The sequence below is a fragment of the Amblyomma mixtum genome, chromosome 2, assembly GCF_055824585.1.
Source record: "Amblyomma mixtum isolate Tamu chromosome 2, ASM5582458v1, whole genome shotgun sequence".
NCBI classification, from domain to species: Eukaryota; Metazoa; Arthropoda; class Arachnida; order Ixodida; family Ixodidae; genus Amblyomma; species Amblyomma mixtum.
Window position 1 is genome coordinate 229,855,217 of NC_143013.1, and position 20,285 is coordinate 229,875,501.

Genomic DNA, 20,285 nt, shown 5'->3' on the forward strand with positions numbered 1-20,285 from the left:
GGAGATGCATGCACGAGAGAGGCTGCAAACCGCTGTTGGAGACAGTTTCTCTCACCAGATGTCACTTGTGGCGAATCTACATTATCTACATCAAAAATTTTAATCTATGTTTTTTTTTACGCTTATCTAAAGAAACGACGAATACCACATATAGCTCGTTTATGTGGGTTATGATGATGTTATCATGATGGGGACTCTGTAGTGCTGTTTCGGTTTCGCTCTCGGGCTTTGCTACGCTGTGCAACTGACGCAAAATTGCCAACGAAAACGCTGGCGAGTCCTGCTGCCGTGGCGGTAAGCGGCAAGTTGGAAATTTTCGCTGCGACGCGTCGCTCAATCCTAGAACGCGAAAGCTTGAAAAACGACACATGTGCTTAGCTTTGATCTGGCTGAGGCTACAAGTGAACTAGCTGTTCAGCAAGCTCGATTCCGTTCGCACGACGTAGCACGACCACGCGCGTATGGAGCTCATGTACTACATCATGTACCGCATGGTTTCGAAAGATGACTGGAACTTGCCGAGCAGGTCAAACAAACAACCTACAGATTTTGATTGAGACTTAAGTGCGAGCGTGCTGAACTCTTTTCAATGCACCAATTAAAACTGCACGGTTACCTCACTGGGCTTTTCCAACTCGCAGCCGACCCACCTTAGTAGCAAATTTTCGCAATCCTTTCACCTCGCTTCCACTTGCCAGCAGGCCTTTACAAACAGAGACTAGCCCTAGTGAAAATTCTAATCAGACTTATACCCCATGTGCTATATCCTCATCTGACAGGCAATAGTCTAAGAACGGCATCGAACAAAAAATCTTCTAGGCTATAGATTCCCTGATGCTAGGGAGTAGCATTTGCAGGGCCATCACTATGACGGCGGTTTCCATTTGAAGCACGCATGCATTGAAGTCCTTGGGGATACAAAGACATGCAGAGCAGCTAGGAAACCACTACACTTACTATGTATACCTGGGCAACCTTCACTTGGTTTCCATAGCCCCTTTGAACATATGTACTGGCGATGAATTTATTACTTAAGCTATCCAAATAATAAGTATATGCATATTTGTTATATCCCATAAAACTGAGCAGGTTTGCCGGGGACACTGTTCTAAAATAACTGCCGATATAAAAAAGTTACTGAAGTGTTTTAAACTCACTAAAACCCATATCAGACTAATAGGGGTCCAATATAACAAATACAGGAATTTATTAGAGCACTATATACTTGCATTAGATTTTTAGGTTGGCAGCCACCAGCCCCAACATTGCAAGTGGTTGCTACCAATGGTACAGGTGAAAAAAATCAAATTCAGAAAGACATATCATTACCACATACAATACAGCCTCATATACTTTTTGGAGTGTACATTAATTAGTATTTCATTTTGACCCAAGCAATTAGTGCACAACTGCACAAGTGATGAATAATGGAGCAAAGAACTCAGCACACTGTTTTCGGGGTGTCTTTTATTCAAGTATCTACATTCCTAAAAATAAAAATAACTTATATAAAAACAACCTATAACAGCTATACCTCAGGGCACAACCAAGAAAAGGTACGCTGCAGAAAAAAAAACAATACAGGAGTGGCGATTAAAAACAATACAGGGACCGCGCGGAGATATATAAATACAGCAGCCACACAGCTCTACAGTATTTTTGTTTTTGTTTTCACTTTTTTTTTCTCTCTTTCTGTACACGACACATAAAGGTTGGTTCATTTTCCTAGCTTGCCTAAAAACTCTTTCCAAAAGGGCTACAAAAAGAGAGGCCAGACTAGATTTCGTGGATGGGTGCGCTACGTCCATGGCGAGGATGGACAAAATTAGGCAATCTGCCGTCGTCACCCGGCCTTTGTGTTGTCCTCTTTTCGTGCAAATAGCACACATGTACAAAAGAAATAAAAAATATAAGAGGAGACAGAGGGGGGGGGGGCAGAAGACAAGAAGACAGGTCCTCCCGAGACAAGGAAACAAAAGAAAGCAACCATGCCCGCCGTTCATTTTTCTGGGGAAAAGTCTAGGAGATCCAAGAAGGCCGCAGATCTCGCGAGGTCTTCACCGAGGCCTCGGTCCAGGAAGTTCTATTGCAGTGAGAGACACTTTGAACATGGATCAGAGGCGTCCACACTATTCACTTAGGCGCGTATCATACATATGTATATCCCCAGCAGCCGCTAAAGAAGTTTACGCACGACGGCACGTGGAGCCTAATCGGATGGGTTGGGGCACAACTCTTGTAGATTTCAGTGGAGCCAGGGCACACTGATGGGAGTGTGGTGGCCGATAGGAGAAGCAAGAGCACTGACTGGCCCCTCTCTATAATCGTAGCAGCTGCATATACAAACACAGGGTTTTACAGGGCAATGTTAGTCAGCGACGTTCGCAATTGGTGTACACTTCAAGGGGCACTACAGTGAAAACATTCCTGCCACAAATGACAAGTGTCAGGTGGAATCCTAACCAATGCAAGCATGTGTCCCACACGTTTGTTTTCTACTTTGTGTTCACTTAGAAACATACATATGCTCTGCACAACGCAGTCAACAAATCAATGTTCTTTCTTCCTTTCTGGATTTGCATGAAATGGCACATGCTGGTATGTGCCAGCCACTGATGCTGAGGGTTTGACACCTCTCTATCAAACCAGGCACTACACTGGGTTCATTTGCTTGAAACCATCATAATTCTCCAACAGCAGACATAAGCACGCTTTCAGCTGCCCATCTAGGAGCAATGGCCTCAGTCTTTGCACCCCTTATTGTGATTTAACGCCTCCAACGTGCCATAAAAAGTCACGCCAGAAGCAAATATGGACACCTATTGAAGCACGCATTAAATGATGTGTTGCACTGCAAGCAAGCACAGCACACTTGATCTGACCAATAGCAGGACGCGTCGAAGATGGTGACAAGATCTCCCCAACAGTACTTTTCAAGCAATGCAGTCAATCTCAACGGCACTGCAGTAGTAATTTCCAACGAGAATGTACATTTTCTCAGCCTTGCACATTGTTTCCTAACCAAAGCAAACATCAGACTTTCCACTCGCTGAGGTCAGCAGCGTTTGAGTTAGCGGAGCAAAGTCCTCGGACGTGGCAGCTGTCGTGTTTTGGACTGCAGCCCCTGGTCATTAATATAGCTGCATTTTTTTATCCCTGCTCAGATCAGGCCAAAAGGAATGGAAATGGACCTCTTTGAAGGCCCACGACTGCGAGGCTGACGCACGACAAGTAGAAATGCTGAGAAGAGAGGACCCGCAACAGTCCGGCAGTGCTCACCGTAGTGGTTCAGTGCAAATATTAACCCACAGATCAGGAACCAATCTACACTGTGACAGCTACAACTCGTGCTATGACAAGGTGCACGTAGGTTCCAATGTGAGACGCCTAAGCTGCTTCCTTGCCTCTCGAAGGTGCTCAACTAAGTGTGCGCCACGGCCTGAACAAAAAGTAAAAAGAAAACAAAGAAGCGAGTCAGCAAGTGACACGGTACTAACTCCCCTTGATGCATGGGCACATTGTTAGCGCATCAAAAGAAAACAAACACAGAAAAAAAAAGAGGAGGACATTCAACCATGACCAGGTTGCAGTCAAGAATTCTTCCAGTGTGCCTGCGTTCCTTTCTCTTTCCGGTGCTAGTTTGATAAGCTAAGAACGTGTCCATAAGCTCTAGCAAACCAACTAGCTCACCCTTCTGCCTCAACTGTGCCCTCCTACACTGTCCGGTACCTGAAAAGGTGCATTTTATGAACTCGGCCCAATGGCATACGTAAGCAGCTAGGTAAGCACAAAAAGTGTCAGAGACAAAAAGTTACAAACGCCCACTAGTGGCTACACAGCACACAGTCAGTCAAACTTGCACCACATGTAAAATTGAAGATGGCTGCGCAGACCAGGCAGGTGGCAGTACATGCATAGTGTACACTGGATAAGCCACGCACGTTTTGTTTCAAAGGCATGATTCGCTTCCTGAATACTTAGCTTCTTAGCTGAGTTTCAACTAAACCTTTCCTTATCCTACTTGATATATCAGATAGTGACAGGAAATGAAAAGCTGCTAAGCCAAATGCTAACTTCCTTCTTAACCCTTTCAGGCGCCATTTTTTCTTTTGACTCAAATCAATTATTCTTTCCCCTAAGTAGTATATTCAGGCCTCAAGAAAGGGAATTTGTTAGTTTTCGAATGTGAAAGACCAGCAGGTAAGCTTTTACAACGATGTGGAGAATTCCGTACAAAGTGTCAGATTTATTAGAAATAATAACATCGAAATGTTCTCGGGTGTCAGGTAAACACCCTGGGATTGTGGAATCGCTTTTTGTTTCGAAGATTCACATTACACTCGAAATTGAGCAAAAACAATCGATGTTTTCACTCGCGGCAAAATCTGTCTGCACAAAAACGGCGGACATAGTGCTACCTAGCTCACTCTTATGTGAAATATTATTTACTGCATTCGCTACATGGTACAAAAAAGCAACTTATTTGCAACAGGAAGGGTGCTCAATTTGACTGAAATAATGAAATCACTCTTAAGTGCTTCAGTTTCTCAGAAAAAGCTGTAAGTTTGCCGCTTATACAATTGTGCACAAAGCACCTGAAAGCGTTAATACAGCTCACATTACATGCTAATGTAGACACAAGATCAAATTTTGGAGAGGCCAAAGACATGATTATAATGCACTGAGTGATGTTGTAAATGCACATTAAATAAGCAGTTCAGCTCCGTTATGTGGCTTGATACACACGTCTAAGCTGCACATTTGTGTCTGCACAACCACCTGCAAATGACCTAACGTGCTGCCAAAAGGTAACAGTCGAGCGATCTCGAGCCGTGCAAGGTTTGTCCTGTACTTTACGCCAAAAGCTCTACACGTGTGACTGTGCTAAACAAGTGCTCAACAAAGCGATTGGCCAATTAATGATGTAAGCTCACTAAATGCCCTGTCGACCATGTGGCAGTCATTTTCTTGACAGCCATGCAGGTTAATCGCTACTTTTACAGACCTGTCTGTCAAGATTAAGCTTACTATACGCAGAAGTTGATGTCAAAGTCACTGGGGTTGTGGATGTCAGCGGAAGACTGACCTAAGTCTGTCTGCAAACTTTCAAGCCTACCTCTTGGAGGCTTGCAACAGTTTCCAACCTTTATTTTTAGTCCAAAGTCTTATTTTATGCCGGTCAGTCTGACCAGGAAGTAGCAACAGAACCGACGTAATGTAATGATGTGCCAGCAAAGAAATGCGAGTAATTCAATTACCTGAACTGCATGATACACTGTTTAGCTAAGAAATCCCAGTGATGATAACCGTAACCACATAGGCTGTATTCACCAGTCAGCCTTTCTTCATAGTGCTTTTCAATGTTCCCTTAGTGAAAAACAACATCCAGGGAAAATGTAGTGCGCATGTGATTATGCGGCCAAACAGAAGCCTTTTCAGGTCACTGCTGATGCTTACAAACAGAAAAGTAGAACAAGAACAGTCGCGGAAACAGCGGGGAGAAAGTTACACGGACTTGGGAGTGGCGGAAACCGACAGAATGGTTCACACACAGATGTGCATATGTACATGACTGTCACAACAACACACTGCTATGTACACATCCATGCACACATGCCCGCACGTGCTTAGGTTCAGGTACAACAAAACGACCTAACCAACGTCCAGCGAGTCAAGCAACAACACAACAGACTCGATAAATCTCTCGCGCGTGGCGGACCACAGGCAACACGCTGCAATGAAGTGTGGCTGCAGAGTAAAACGCTGAGATTGCATAACTGAGTACGGCCGCAAAAAATGTCACCGGGAAGAAGTAGAGGTGGTCCATGACTCTCATTCGGACAAAGATCAACACTCCCCTGCTCACCGCATCCCCAGCGGATGGCACAATGTGTACACAATGCGAGAACACAAGCTTAATTCATCGGCTACTAGAAAAGGAGACAGACAAGAGCCACGTTTACTTTGGGTACAGCACACACTCTTCTGCAGACAAGACCCCACCAATGAAGCAACTTAGAATACAGCGATTCACTACAAGCATAGCCCGAACAGAAGGCGATGAATGGAAGCTCTTTTTCCATACTTTCTCCCCCGTCTTTGTTTTCCTAATTCTAACACACAAATTTCTTGCTTCATATGGATGCTCAGCAATACAGACAACCAGCAGGAAGCAGCAGAACTTGCAGCAGGGAACAAAGTAACCATTATAACACACAGCTGTTACCATCACCCTCTCCGATTCTGAAATTCACGGTCACTAACTAAACAGGCGAGAGATTTTAAGCTACTCCTCACTCGAAACTCAGTGGAGCATACTGCAAAAGGTGAGACAAACAAACGAGGCTCTCACACATGGTGCCATTCTCTCTACTGCACACTTCGTTCACTGCACTGCTCAGGAGGTTGTGAGTCATGCTCGAAGGAGCCAAGCATTGTGCAACAACATGCACAAGACGCTACTGAACAAGATATACTCCACACTGCCAACCATGCCTGTGTCAGTGCAGCAGACTAAGCGGTGCACGTGTACACTTCTCTTATGACAAAATTCGTTCCTGTCACCTGCAATGCTCACTGTTGAAAAGCTCTGCACTGTTCCTCTCAGGTCCTAATCAGATTGCACTGATGCTCCTGCCATAGCAGTAATAACTGCACACGCAATCGCAAACATGCACAACTGTTTCCGTTTCGGCTCTTTGAGAGAATCGTCCCAAAGCACCGAGTGGGTAACAGGAGACGGATGATTACGCCATGTTTAGGGCTCTTCGTTTTATAATTTGCCCATCTGCACTGACAGCGTGTAAGCACAGTTGCAGCGGCTCTCACAGGTTTCGGAAACAAAGATGAAGGACATCTTGTCTACCTATCGTCGAGCCAGTGTTCATCAAGTGACAGTGAACAACGCGTTCAGGACCTCTTCAAGGCTGGGCTTACACCTACCAATCAGAGAATGCTGATATGCTCAGAGGAGAAAGTCCCAACGGGCCCACTGAAACACCTGTCAGATGAACTGATTTCTCAAGCGCCAGGCTGGTGAATGTGCTACTCATGTTAGGCAAGTGTGTGTGTGCACAAGACAGACATCCTGCATTTTCAACGACTTGGTGGATGTACACTTCTCCTGCCAAGCATCTCGGATGAAACACGCTGCACTGCACAGTTCATTACATGACAGAACTGCGATGATCAACACAATGCGAAATGATCGGCTGCATCGACTAGGACTGCAAAGTCCACGCACTGCTCACAACATGCAACGGGTACACCACAAAAACTGCTTCCCATAAAAAGATCTTCCCTTTCCTTTCTTTTTCATACGTCCCCGCTAACTGCTGACCTAGCGTCACTAACTTCTATCGAACCACACAACGCCTTGTTCACTAAGCAGGTGATGAGCCTACACAGTATCACAGTGCTGTCTACCAGCTGCAGTGACGTTGGGACAGTGTGCATTCGGCATGGGCTGTTAACATCATTTGAACCACGCTGCAGTATCCTGCGATCACGAATGTTTGCATCATAGAAAACTAAACCGTCACTCACAAGAAAGCCATTGCAAAGCCTGGAGATTAGCGTGCATGCCTTGCAACCCAAAGGCTGAAGCACAAGTTCGACCAGTAGCCACACGTGTGCACTGGCAATGAAAAGAGGACCGAATCTGCCTGAAGATTCCAACGACTGCCATTAAGTGTGTTCCAAGTGACAGTGCTGATAGGAAACGCTACTGACAGCATGAGAGCCTTTTTTGGGTCAGGGTCAAGAAAGCATCATAGTGAAGCTGGAATACATCAACAATCATCTGCAGTTGCTACTCGCAGCTATGTGCATTCAAATAGAGGGACTGCTCGATGGTGGCTGTGGCCTGGCTCAACTTACTCTTAAACATTTAAGCGTATGGCTGAAAAGTGCAAAATAAAAAAAGGCAGCACGTATCTAAACTGTACCCTTTCGAAACCTGCTAATACTGAGTACCATGTCATGCCAGACATGAAAGCACGTGTGATCAAATGCAAGCTTCGAGTTAAATACCATTACCCAAAAAAAGAACGAGGAAATGTTGAAGACTGAGGAACCTCTTTTAAAGGTGCACTGAAGAGGATTCTAAACTCGTCTTTTTGCCGCGGGAACTCGATCTACACGTTCCTAGCATTCTTAGAAACTGCGACTTATTGCCCTCTGTGGCCGATTTCCCTAATTAAATCAAATTAACGTCCGGCTCCCGCCTTTTTTTTTTAATTCTCCCGCACACGGTGGGCGGAGTCGACCAACGCGTGAAGTGCCTTTCAGCCAGCTCCGTGGAGGCTTTGCTTTCGCTCTATTTTGTTTTTTAGGTTTCCATGAATAAATACAGCCAAACCCACTTATAACAATACCGGTTATAACAATATATCGGATATAACAATGGTCAGTTGCAGCACCGTCAGCTTTTGCATGTGTTCTATGGTATTTTCGGCACAACCCTGTTATAACAATTATTGGTTATAACAATGGTATTTCCATGGCACTTCAGTATTGTTATAAGTGGATTTGACTGTAGTTTCATTAGCAGATAATATAGCCGCAAAATAAGCCCGCAGAAATAAAAATATGTGCAGACTATTTGCTACTACGGACTACTACATATTACTCCGCCGATGGCAGAGCGGCAAGTCGCCACGGGACTGGGTGAAAGGGGTTCCACGCGTTGGGTCGACTCCGCCCACCGTACGCGGGAGAATTTAAAAAAAAAAGCGGGAGCCGGACGTTAATTCGATTTAATTGGGGAAATCGGCCACACAGGGCAGTAAATCGCAGTTTCTAAGAAAGCTCGGAACGTGTAGATCGAGTTCCCGCGGCAAAAAGACAAGTTCAGATTCCTCTTCAGTGCACCTTTAAGTCCCTGACTTTCACATTGAGACAGGAGTGTGGGTGCTTAACTGGCACTCATCAAGCAAAACAAAGGCCACCAGCCCTCGCCATGCTTAATACATTATTTGTCCATGAAAAACAGGTAACTCATTGACCAACCTGTTGTTGGGACGTTCCTTTGTTGGAGAACCGGGCTTGCCTTACTACACAACAGGAGGGATTCTCTAGGGGCAAGATCTTTTGAACAGTAAGGAGAAACAAGAGTTCCACAGGAGTGGGACAAAACTTCGAAGTGACCAGAGTGAGCCGTGCGAAAAATTTTGCGGAAGTTCAACAATGGGCTCTGCACGTATGCAGCTATCAATTAAGGGCAGGGGTGAGGATGTCAGCCTCACAATGCTTGGAGTCGCAATGCACACAATTGGACTGCTAAGCGTTGCTATCACAGTTAAAACACTTTGCCAAAAAGGAAGCAGACTGCTGGGGAACAACGGCGAGACTGCACAAGCAGCCTGCTCCACGCTTCTGAAGGCAACTGCCCGCATCAGTTTTCTACCCCGTCCTCACTCCTTCCTTTCGGACAATGGAAAGAACAGATAGAGGCTGTGTGTATACTTTGCTGTGTGCATACTGGCTCCTAAAGCAGCTGCTGCAAAAAGGAAAAAAAAAAGACAGAGGGCGCTGCCCCTCCCCATTTCCACTTCCGTGGCATTACAAAAAGACGAACTCCCTATGTGCTGGAAACCCTGCCCCAATGCCTGTCCGCTGCTCCACGAAACGCTCTTCCCCCTTTCCCCAAATCACTAGAAAAGAAGAAAGTGCGACGATACGAGGAGCACACAACTCATCACTGTCGCCATCACAAACACCGTGAGCAGCAGGCACGCCCACACATCTACCTCACCCCGTCACAAAGGTGGAGGAGTCCCTCGGTGGGGCGTCTCGTCCCAGACGCCGAGTGCCAGGCAGGTCGACAGCGGGAAAGAAGAGAACGACGTGCGAGTGACAGAGGAAATCTGCACGGCCACCGATAACCACGAAGGATCTCACACGGACATTTCTGTCAAACCACACCACCACGCTTGCACAAACGTCAGCGGTGGAAGGGAGAGACGCCAACAACGTTCACAACGAAAGGAGGCCTAAACACCCTATGTACAACACTCATTCTCCATCATTCTCTCTGCCTCTTGGTCTTACACCCCCCTCCCCAGGTCCCACATGCGCCAGCACAAGAAGAACGATCCTGGCTTACGTGCACACACATACACACACAAACACGCGCGCACACGCAAGCACACTCGCCCTATGTACAGTCGATATTTACATGCGAGCATGCAGGCTTCACTGGTGCCTCTTCTTCCCTGCTTATGCACGTGATTAGAAAGTGGGAGGAGAGGTTGGGACAAGCAGAGAAGGAACGAAAAGTGCCCGGCAGGGAAGGAAGGAAGGAAGGGGAACTAACACAAATGGCGCAAAGGCCACCATGAAAAGTGTGCAGCACACAGCATCACACGTAAAGCATCTCCTCGCAACGTACGCAGACCAGAAAGTGCCGTCAACAGCTCTGCGCCCACCCAGAGCCTCAGTACAGGGCACCATAAGAGAAGCGCGACAATTCTCGTTGGACAATCGTGACAGCTATACTCCAACCGTGCCTGTGCTGCCTGAACGTGCACCCGCACGCACGGAAAAGGTCGACGCTGCCTCGCACTGGAACGAACTTTGCATCTGCCGCCGTGAGTACCGCGTTGCGGAATGAGTTGCGCGTGCCTGCCGCCGCCGTAGTTTGCAACCCGAGGCCCAATTTCTGTGACCTTCTCTTGCCACACCCGTGTTTGCCACATTAATAAGTTAAAAAAAAAAATACAGAGAGAGAGTTTTGCATTTTGCCCCTTCCCAGTTGGTCCTTAAAATGCAGTCACAGCCACAGTGGATGGCGGGGGAGCGAAGGGACACAACTGTCTGGCGGTCCGGCTGCCGGCACAGCATGAACGTGTCCAGCTGCGGCTCGTGGAAACGCAGGTGCTTCCCGTCGATTCGGCAGTGCGTCATCGCGCGATGAGGGTTACCAGTGCGTCGTTAGAGGGCGCCACCAGTTCGCCGACAGTGTGCGAGACCCCGGCCGACCGGAGTTGGCCGACGACACCTCATGCTGAGCGAGCAGCAGCAGCGGCAGCGGACGACACCATCCAGCAACTGCGACGTCCTGCCGTACCCGTGCCCGTGGAAGTGTGCCTGGCCCTCCTCAGTTGCCGTTGCGCGCGGGGGGCGGGGTGGCCGTGGTGCCCGGGGTGGAGGCCAGCAGGTTGTTGCGGTTGTCGGTGGTGCCGTAGATCTTGCCCGCCTTCTTGGCCATGGAGGCGAGCAGCTCTTGGGAGTCCTTGAGGGTGGACCGGAGCGACAGGAGCCATTCCTTGAGGCCAATCTCATCGGGGTTGGTCAGCACCACCTTGGTGTCACCCTTCATCTTGAGCACTATGCACTGCTCGCCCTTCACCTGGACATAGTCCGAGCACACGTCCTCCATCTGGTCCATGAAGATCAGCTGCATAGACAGGAAGCAGGTAAGGAGCTTCATAAACATGCCCTCGATATTCGCTTCTTGTCGCTTCGGTGTGAGCCTTGTGTCCTTCATTTCGTTTTCACTTAAAGGACAGCTGCACTACTTTTTGAGAATTTTGCGACACTCAAGGATTCAAATCTATATAGGCTGTAGGTAAAGCATGCCAAGTTTTTTTTTGCACTATCATTTAAAATAGTGACGTAATCGACAATTGAACTTTGCGCTTCTCCTCGAAGCACCAAAAGGAGAGTGGGGAAGTTCAGCGTGACGTCACGGAAGGTATGATTCAAAGTTACCGCTGCCATCAGCCACACTATGCCGTACCTTGTTGGATGGTGCCAAACAATGTTCGGCAGGCTTTGCCTTCGGTGGAATTGCTTTTTTTTTCCCTTCAAAGCGGCCGTTTATGCATTGGAAATGTACCGATACCTTCGATGACGTCATCATGAGTCCCACTACTTAGCGTTGTGCGCTGCGGAGAAGCTTGAAGGCCGTCGCGATTTTAATTGGCAATTACGTCTCCATTCCAAATTCTAGCCCAAAATGACTTCGCTTGCTTTACCTGAAAGTTTCACACATTCGACCCTTTTAAGCTCATCGATTTCTAAAACCTATGCAGTTGCCCTTTAAGGTTGTGGTTGAGTTTTTTTGCTCAAGAGGGCAAAGGTATAGGTGCTTCGCTAACTAGAACAGCAGAAACTAAGGTGTTATCTAGTCTCCTGCATGAGAGAGCATAACATTGCTGCACACATAACAACCTTGCGTGGGCAGCACTAGACGTCACTCTACAACCAACACACTACAGCTTTCAGCGCAACAAGAATAGCTGAAAGCCCCAAACTCAATTCCCTTCAAAATTAATGCTTCACTAATCTTCCCACTGCTGGGTCATTTATGCACAACAATGGCTATTTAAAAGCACAGAAAACGAACATAGGCCCTGTGAGCTTTAACACAGTAGACTCCCGTTAAGACGAACTCGGTTAAGATGAATTCTCGGATAAGATGGACAATGTGAGGACACTTGGTTGGTTCCACATAGAATTCGAAAAAAAAAAAAATCCAGTTAGGATGAATTGTTTCGCACGTGTTTCGGTTAAAACGAACTTTTGCAGCAACCGCGAACTCTGGCAACCCCGTGCAATGGCACTCGTGGGGCATTTGAGCAGCACTGTCCAGCAAAGAAAAAATATTTAGAACACTTCCATGGAAGGAAGTGCACCCCGACAAGATAGCTTCCCCGCATCTCTGCACAGTGTTGCGGAGAAGCTGTCTTGTGGGGAAGCTTTCTTGCTGACGCGGAAAAGGCAGGGCACCTTCGCTCCTACCTGTGCGCGGCGCAGAGTGCCAGATCTCGACACTGTGTGCGCACGTCACATGCCATGCGTTGCCATACGTGGCTCGTTGACTGAAAGCTTATAGTTGGGAGCCAAATTGTTTACCAACACGTCGTCGCACTATGCGTTATCGCGGCACAGAGATGACCATATCGTCTGACTGCAAGGTCATTTTAGTCTTTATTTTCATGTTTCACATATTTGGACACGCACAGCACGCACATATCTTTTTTCTGGGGCACTTCTGTTAAGAGGAACTTCCAACAGGACAAACAAATATTTTGGTACCTTCAAGTTCGTCTCAAAGGGAGTCTACTAGTACGCAGTTCAGGAAAGAAAATGCATATGCAGATGGCTAAGCCTACCTAGTTGCAGAAAAAAAAAGATTGCAACTGAAAAGCATCTGACAGCACTGGAAAGCACACTGACCGATGCGGGGTCAGGTAATGTTTCGATGCTCATTTAGAAAGCCATCACAGAGTAATCTACATAATTCCATAATTAATACAAACTGCAATGGACGCGCCTACAGGTATGTAATTTTCGTGCACAACAGGAACTAGTCATTGAACAAGTTTCACAAACTGTCTAGTCAGAATCCGTAAAATAAATACTGGCCGGTTACACAGTACAATTCAATGCTTGCACCTAAGCTTGTATAAAGCACGAGTATGAACTAGCCTTGGCTGAGCAAAGCAAGATGTTCCACCAGTGACTGGACAATGCCATTAGTCAAAAAAAAAAAAAGTCACTCTCCTACTGTGCTCTCTCAATCCTAAACAGATGCAAGCACTTATCCACGGCCTTTTTCTCCCGGCCTCAAAACAAGATTGGGAAAAACTAGCTTGTATGAACTCAAACTACTGTTCCTATCATCTAGATTATGTATTTAAGTGAGGGGACACAGCACTCAGCAAGAATTTAAAACTCTTTTATGGATTTACATAAAATATTTTGAGCATACGAAAATAATGTTACAACTACTCTAAAAAATTTTCAACATTTCATTTCAAGAATGTTGTTTTCTACTCTTTAATTTTTCCCTGATTCTTGTGAAGCCTGCAGAGCTAGCAAAATGTGGCAGAACGCCGACATTTCTACACACAGTGAACGCTTTTAGCAAAATGAAAATTTCAATTTTTTAATTTCTGTGATGCAGTGTCCACTGACATTTCTAGACTACGTAGAAAATTTCATACAAGAAATTTGAAATTGTTAAATCTGAAAAACAAAGCATGTCTTGACCTTCAGTATAGCCCTAGCAGTGCAGCAAAACACAAACGGGGCCAAAATAGATACAACAGTGGCGAAAAAATCTGCACCACAAGGTGAGCACCTAATCAGGAAACCAGAATGGAGAAAAATGCAATTTGTTCCGCGCATTTCCTGCAATGCACCGCCACCATGGTTCAAGAAACAATCTTTGTTTATGCACTTTTCGGCGGATTTCAGCAATGAAACTTTGGGACAGCAAAGAAAACAAGGCATATTTTCATTTACAAAGAAAAGACGATTTCTTTGGTCATTTTTTGCGACTTGAAATCCATCCCCCAAAACACACGTTGACCTAAGCACTGTTTAAAATTCAATTTCAGAAAGTTTGCCCCTATTCATTGTCTACTATCATATATTTTCATGAGATAACAGGCGAAAATCTTTCCCAGCCCAAATGGTTTATGGAACAATTTCCAGTTGGTTCCAGTTGGAGCCAGCTGGGTTCCAGTTGGTTCCAACTGGAACCAACTGGAAATTGTTCCATAAATTAGTTGAGCTGGGAAAGATTTTCACCTGCATTTTGTTTGGCTAGCTTGGCTTTGGCAGCCACCCACCATTGTGGATGCTTTGCATCCAATTAAATGTAGTACTTCTATGTTTCGCCATGTCACATACAGCTCTGTAGCTTCAATTTTTTCTTTTTTGGGTTGATAAGATTTCAAGACCGCAAATATAGCTGTTAACAAAATCCCCAAGTTCACTTAAGCTGACTGAAGATGCTGTACTATCAGTGCAGCTAATATGCTGCACGTGCAAGACAGCATGAAGGGTTTGTTGACAAGCAGACCGGCATGGCTGTGTGCTTACCTCTGGCTTGGCACTACTGGACTCTGTGTGTAGCTCCAAACGATTTGGGTAGAGCTTCCCGTAGCGTGTCTGGAACGCCGATGCGAAAGGTCCCCCCAGCTTCTTGATGTATCCATGGATGATGCAGTCAGATTCTGCAATGTCAGACAGCATTTCACAAGTTCTTCGAGTGCTCACTACACTTAATGCCTTAATGAGCTTTCTACGAAACCCACAGTTATAACTGTCACGCTGAATTGAAATGACTCACGACCTGGCTCGCACGATCGAATTAGTCGAACGTGTCAAAGCATCAACTAGACTCCATTCCCGCTTAGAGTCATTGCTACCTCCAGCCTTGTGCTGCCATCTACTAGGTCTTGGTTAGCTTACGATGAATTCTAATCCCAGGTTCGAAGCACTTCCAGATCAACGTTTTCTGCTCTTTGCAGAGCAAGGCTATTCGAATAGCAAAACAGGATTACGGGTCACTTCTTCCAATGGGAGAATAGTGCAGGCACTAAGCCAAAGTCGCTCTGTGGAGCAGTCTGGATTGCTTTGCCGAAATCAGCGGAGTGTTCCAAAGACTGATTCAAGGCAAGTGCTCCCCATTGGACTCAGGCACTCTGTCACGGAGTGTGCAGACCCCTCTGTATCTGAGACTGGAATTCAACATTAGATGCCAGAGCTACTGCCCTGGACACGCGTTGGTTCAAGGTTGGATCCCCGAACTCAGACAAATTTTCCTGCAGCTACGAGGTTTTTGTGAAAGCTGTATAGCTTTCTTTTGTAGCCATACGCTGATAGGCGATTACTCTCTTGCTCCCACAATCACATGCATTGCATGCTCAGTAACCTCAACTCTAAGCCCATAAATTTTACGGGAAGACCTTGAGGACTAAGGTTACTCAGCACAAGATGACTGGACAGTCACTTTGAGGAATCGGGCCCCACGAGTGTCACCCACCTTTCTCGTCTTGAAACTTCATCTTCATCTTGGTCTTCTTTTTCTGCTCCAGCTTGTCAGCTTCCTGGTTGACCGTCTCGAAGACCGTCTCAGCGATCTCCTGCTGCCAGCGCTCGGAGATCACCACAGGAAAGTTCTTGTACAGCTCCTGGTCTGCCTCGGTGAGCTGCGACAACAACGCGGCCCACCTTCAGCACTTGTTCTTTCTAACCTGCGGACACAGCCTTGAGCACGACGTAAAGGATGCCAATCACAGAAACTGCAAAAAGAGTACTGGAGGTGAGTGGCTTTAGCACGAGTGTACCAGGCAAACCAACCTGCTAACCTGCCATGTTATTTCTCAACCTGCAATCAAGGTGACAGGTCTGTGGGATTGTACTTAAGGCCTAGTTACATCTGCTTGAGAAGTGCAGGCCTACAGAACCTAATTTCTGTCTCCACATCAATACTGAAATTCGTAAATGGCGAGAGCTGTGTCACATTACCGTGTCAACCGCACATGCACACCATGCGCTTTACAATGTAACTGCTTCACAGTGGCCAATACGTTGAGATGCACACAATGTCCTTCGGTTGACCTATTTTCGTACACATCAAGTGACGATGAGTAAATAAATGCAGTAAATAAATGCAGTAAATAAATGCAGTAAGCCCAGTAGCCTGTCTGTTCTTCCACACACCTAAAGTAATAGCCTTACAAAAACAGCCCGGCGTGCAGGCTTCAAATGACAATGAATAATCCTGCTTGCTGGCATTATGACCCCGAGCACTTGAGGCGACATACAACATACCACATTTGGTGTATTACATCAAAAAGAGCCAAAGAGCCAAGTACAGTTCTGTGCCTTATTTCTGATCAAGTCCATTCAGTGAGTGTATGAGTAGCAACAGAAAGACTGCTACTGCCTAAAATCCCCTGTGACTCTTTATGCCAAAAATGCAACCGCTGATTTTATTTAACCACTGCTGACAAGAAATTGAGCGCCATATCTGTGGAAGGGTGAGTCGTTTTCCTGCCTTTCCATGTGTTTTCAGGAATGCGCTTACATAAACAAGTGGCTGCGAACAAGCCGGTACTCTGCCTAGCTGAAGAGCAGCTGCCTCCTCACCTTGATGCCCTTGGTGTCCTCCTCGTCGAAGGAGCCGATGTCGAAGGCATCAGCCGCGTTGACCTCCCCCCGGGGCGGAATCAGGGGAGGCGGGTACCTCTGCAGGTACACTAGCTGCCAGTCCATGCCGCCAAAGAAGCTGTGGCTCTTCACTTCTTCCGCCCTGCAGCAGTGGAAAGGGGACAGTCCGCATCATCATCCCAGGGCCAAAGGGTGATAATAAGTGGCCTCCAGCACAGTCTGTGGCTTCTGTGGTGAGCTCTTGCACTCAAATGAGCATTACTTAAAACCAACCTCACATGCTCATACACTTGTGGCTATTAAATGTGATGGGGATAAAACTGCGTAACTACTAGAAATTAATCGCTGCTTTATGATAGTAGACAACTTGGAGAAAAAAATATAATGCCTGGCCAGCCTTTTTTGAACAGCATTAATTAAGCAAAAGAAAAAACACAAACCAAATATGTTATGAATGTCTCAGCATGTCTCTCTGCCTATCTGTTGCACCCAAATTCACTGCCAAACCTCACGTCGCTGCAGGCATGAAAGAATAGATATGGGGCTTCGTTGGAGAAGCTAGAGTCTCCTTTTCCCACTGCCAATCTGTCGGCCACTCGCATAAGAAAAATCGCTCAATCCTTTACCTTCACAATCTTTCTGATTTGTCGGTTTAAATCACGTTAAAAGGATACAAGTGCTTCTGCTCCTAGCAAAAGTGGCCAATGTTCGCTCAATGGCAGACAGGACATTAGTTTAGTTTTTAGTTTATGAGGGTTTAACGTTCCAAAGCGACTCAGGTTATGAGGGGCGCCGTAGTGAAGGGCTCCGGAAATATCGTTCACCTGGGGTTCTTTAACGTGCACAGACATCGCACAGTACACGGGCCGCAAGAATTTCGCCTCCATCGAAATTCAACCACCACGGCCGGGATCGAACCCGCATCTTTCGGGTCAAACAGGACATTAGTACATTTCACGAAAAGAACATGTTAACAAAAAGTTAGAGGGACCCAGAAATTATTCAGATTGGCATACTCTAGCACAACAGATCTGTAGAGGCAATCTATACGGGCATTCGAGTCAAATATGAAAGCTCTGAGTGGACCCTACAATTTATAAATAATTTTAAAAAATATCTGGTCCCAGTAGCTCACAACAGATTTTAAAAAATTATTTCTAAATTATAGGGTCCATGCAGAGCTTTCAAATATGACTCTCAAATACCCACCTCTACAGATCTGTTGCACTGAAAAATGCCTATCGAAATCATTTCAGGGTCCCTTTAATATGCCATCTCAATCAGGCTTATGCATTCATTTGGGACTACAAACAGTGTAGAACTATGAAAATGTACTGTGATGACACTATATATACGTCCACGCTAATGGAGTTAGGTTGGTTGGTTTATGGGATTTAACGTCCCAAAGCGACTAAGGCTATGAGAGACGCCGTAGTGGAGGGCTCCGGAAATTTCGACCACCTGGGGTTCTTTAACGTGCACTGACATCGCACAGTACACGGGCCTCGAATTTCTCCTCCAAAGAAATTCAGCCGCCGTGGCCGGGATCGAACCCGCGTCTTTCGGGCCAGCAGCCGAGCACCATAGCCACTGAGCCACCGCGGCGGCTTACTAATGGAGTTAGAGTCAGAGGGTTACAAGCCTAGCTCCAAAAATCACACACTTGCAACTGTAGGCATTTTGAAAGCCAGCTCCACAGTTTCCATACAGGAATGCCAACATGTCCCCATAAGTTCAACCACAAAGCTGTTTGCAGCAAGACTGAAACCTGTCAAAGCTGCAGCCATTAGAAATGTCATCTGTTTCCCTTTCGTGGGCTGCCTTTGTTTATGAAATGACATACTTTTAGGGCATGCAATGGCCGCGACAATGGCGAGGCGTAACCTACCCCTGGCCCTTGCAACCGAGTCGCTTGTCCACGTCCCGCTGAAGCAGTCCCTCGAGAAGCAGTTTCAAGTCAGATGAAAAGCTTTCGGGGAGCTCCACATTCTGCATGAAAAGGTGCCAAAGAAGTTAAAGGTCTTGAAAGATTGCACTCACACACAGCCATGCATGAGGACAAAGATTTACAGCAAAGGCACGGTTACGCCTTCCACATCATCACGAGCAACTCCCTCGAGCTGCTCATCCTGTCTTTCAAAGCACTGCTGGAGCTCTGAATTATTGTTTTCTCAAGCAATATGAGCCTGTGCCTTTAATACATGTTCTTGTGGCTGAGGGCTATAGCCCAGCTGAGCATAGAGAAATGCTGTCACCTGTAAATAGGCCTAAGTAGTACCAGGCATGGCAGTTGGGTAAACAACCATTGACACAAACTCTTGGCAAACTTCTTTAACAAAATTCCATTTTCAGTAATGCACAACAAGTGGTACGAAACGAGCCTGGTTCAATATAAAAATCTGGTGTCAATGCCATAACTATGAATAGCCTCAGCTCTGATGTCTGTGAGATAAAGCTTCTATTCAGTGCCAGCTGCATTTTCCTAGTAAAGTAAATAGCGTGCCCAAATTTTCAACTTCCCCCCCCCAAACGATAACACATCAGCTTATGTTGTACTTGCTGCACAAAAAAGGTAACGTTACCACACAGTTGGTACAAAGGGCATGCGAAATACCCTGCTCCTCACACAGAGACTATTGCTGACAAAAACATAAATCCAATATGCCACACTCAATTCTGAGCTTGCGGTTGCAACTATGGAACACATTTATGGAGGACACCTTACTAGGCAGGAATCAAAGTCACGGAATGAGCTTTCTTGCAACAGTAATCCCTTCAGAGAACATCCGACTGTATTCTTAGCAATGCTATGCCAAGAGTCCAAAGAAATGAGCTGCTCACCATGGTCAAGGTCATTCGGTCAATTTCGTGCTTGTCTTTCGTTTTGTGTTGCCGAAATGGACTGTGCCTGCAAAAATACAAGTGGGCACAATGCATTGGCACTCAAGATACTGCATCCCTCAAGTGCAGATGAAAATGACAAGGCTGCGGCTAACAGTGAAGCAAGATGACATAGGTGGCAATTACTGACTCCACCATTTCCTAGACTGGGAAACTTGCGTTCAGCGCAATAGTAGCAAGCCTCAAGGTTTGCATTCCCACGGTAGGGAGAGTGTAACATGAAGTATCAATCCTTCGCTGGGACATTCAAAGGAGCTCAGCACCTCGTCAGCCAGCTGCCAACAAAGAAGAGTGGTGGCTGCGCTCCCAAGTTTCACTGAGAACTTTCCGAACCCCACTGCCAAACTTCTTGTTCTGGTGACAGAAGACCCCCTCCCCCCCATCCCTTTCCCACTCCAAGCTAACTGTACAGCATGCCACTGGAAAATATGAGAAGACAGCCCAAACACAGCAAAGAGGAAGGACAACTGTCA

General features: G+C 46.3%; 1 protein-coding gene across 1 annotated transcript in view; it reads right to left on the reverse strand.

The window, feature by feature from the left end:
• Positions 1–10,652: 10,652 nt before the first annotated feature.
• The window catches only part of Gprk1 (G protein-coupled receptor kinase 1), a 112,719-nt gene continuing 103,086 nt past the window's right edge, over positions 10,653–20,285 (reverse strand). The window contains exons 14-19 of the mRNA XM_089573285.1: positions 19,753–19,819; positions 18,800–18,900; positions 16,891–17,053; positions 15,782–15,947; positions 14,836–14,969; positions 10,653–11,398 (exon numbers count right to left, since the gene is read on the reverse strand). Coding sequence (XP_089429411.1) covers positions 11,099–11,398; positions 14,836–14,969; positions 15,782–15,947; positions 16,891–17,053; positions 18,800–18,900; positions 19,753–19,819 — 931 coding nt within the window. The 3' untranslated portion in view covers positions 10,653–11,098. The remainder of the gene's footprint in view (positions 11,399–14,835; positions 14,970–15,781; positions 15,948–16,890; positions 17,054–18,799; positions 18,901–19,752; positions 19,820–20,285) is intronic.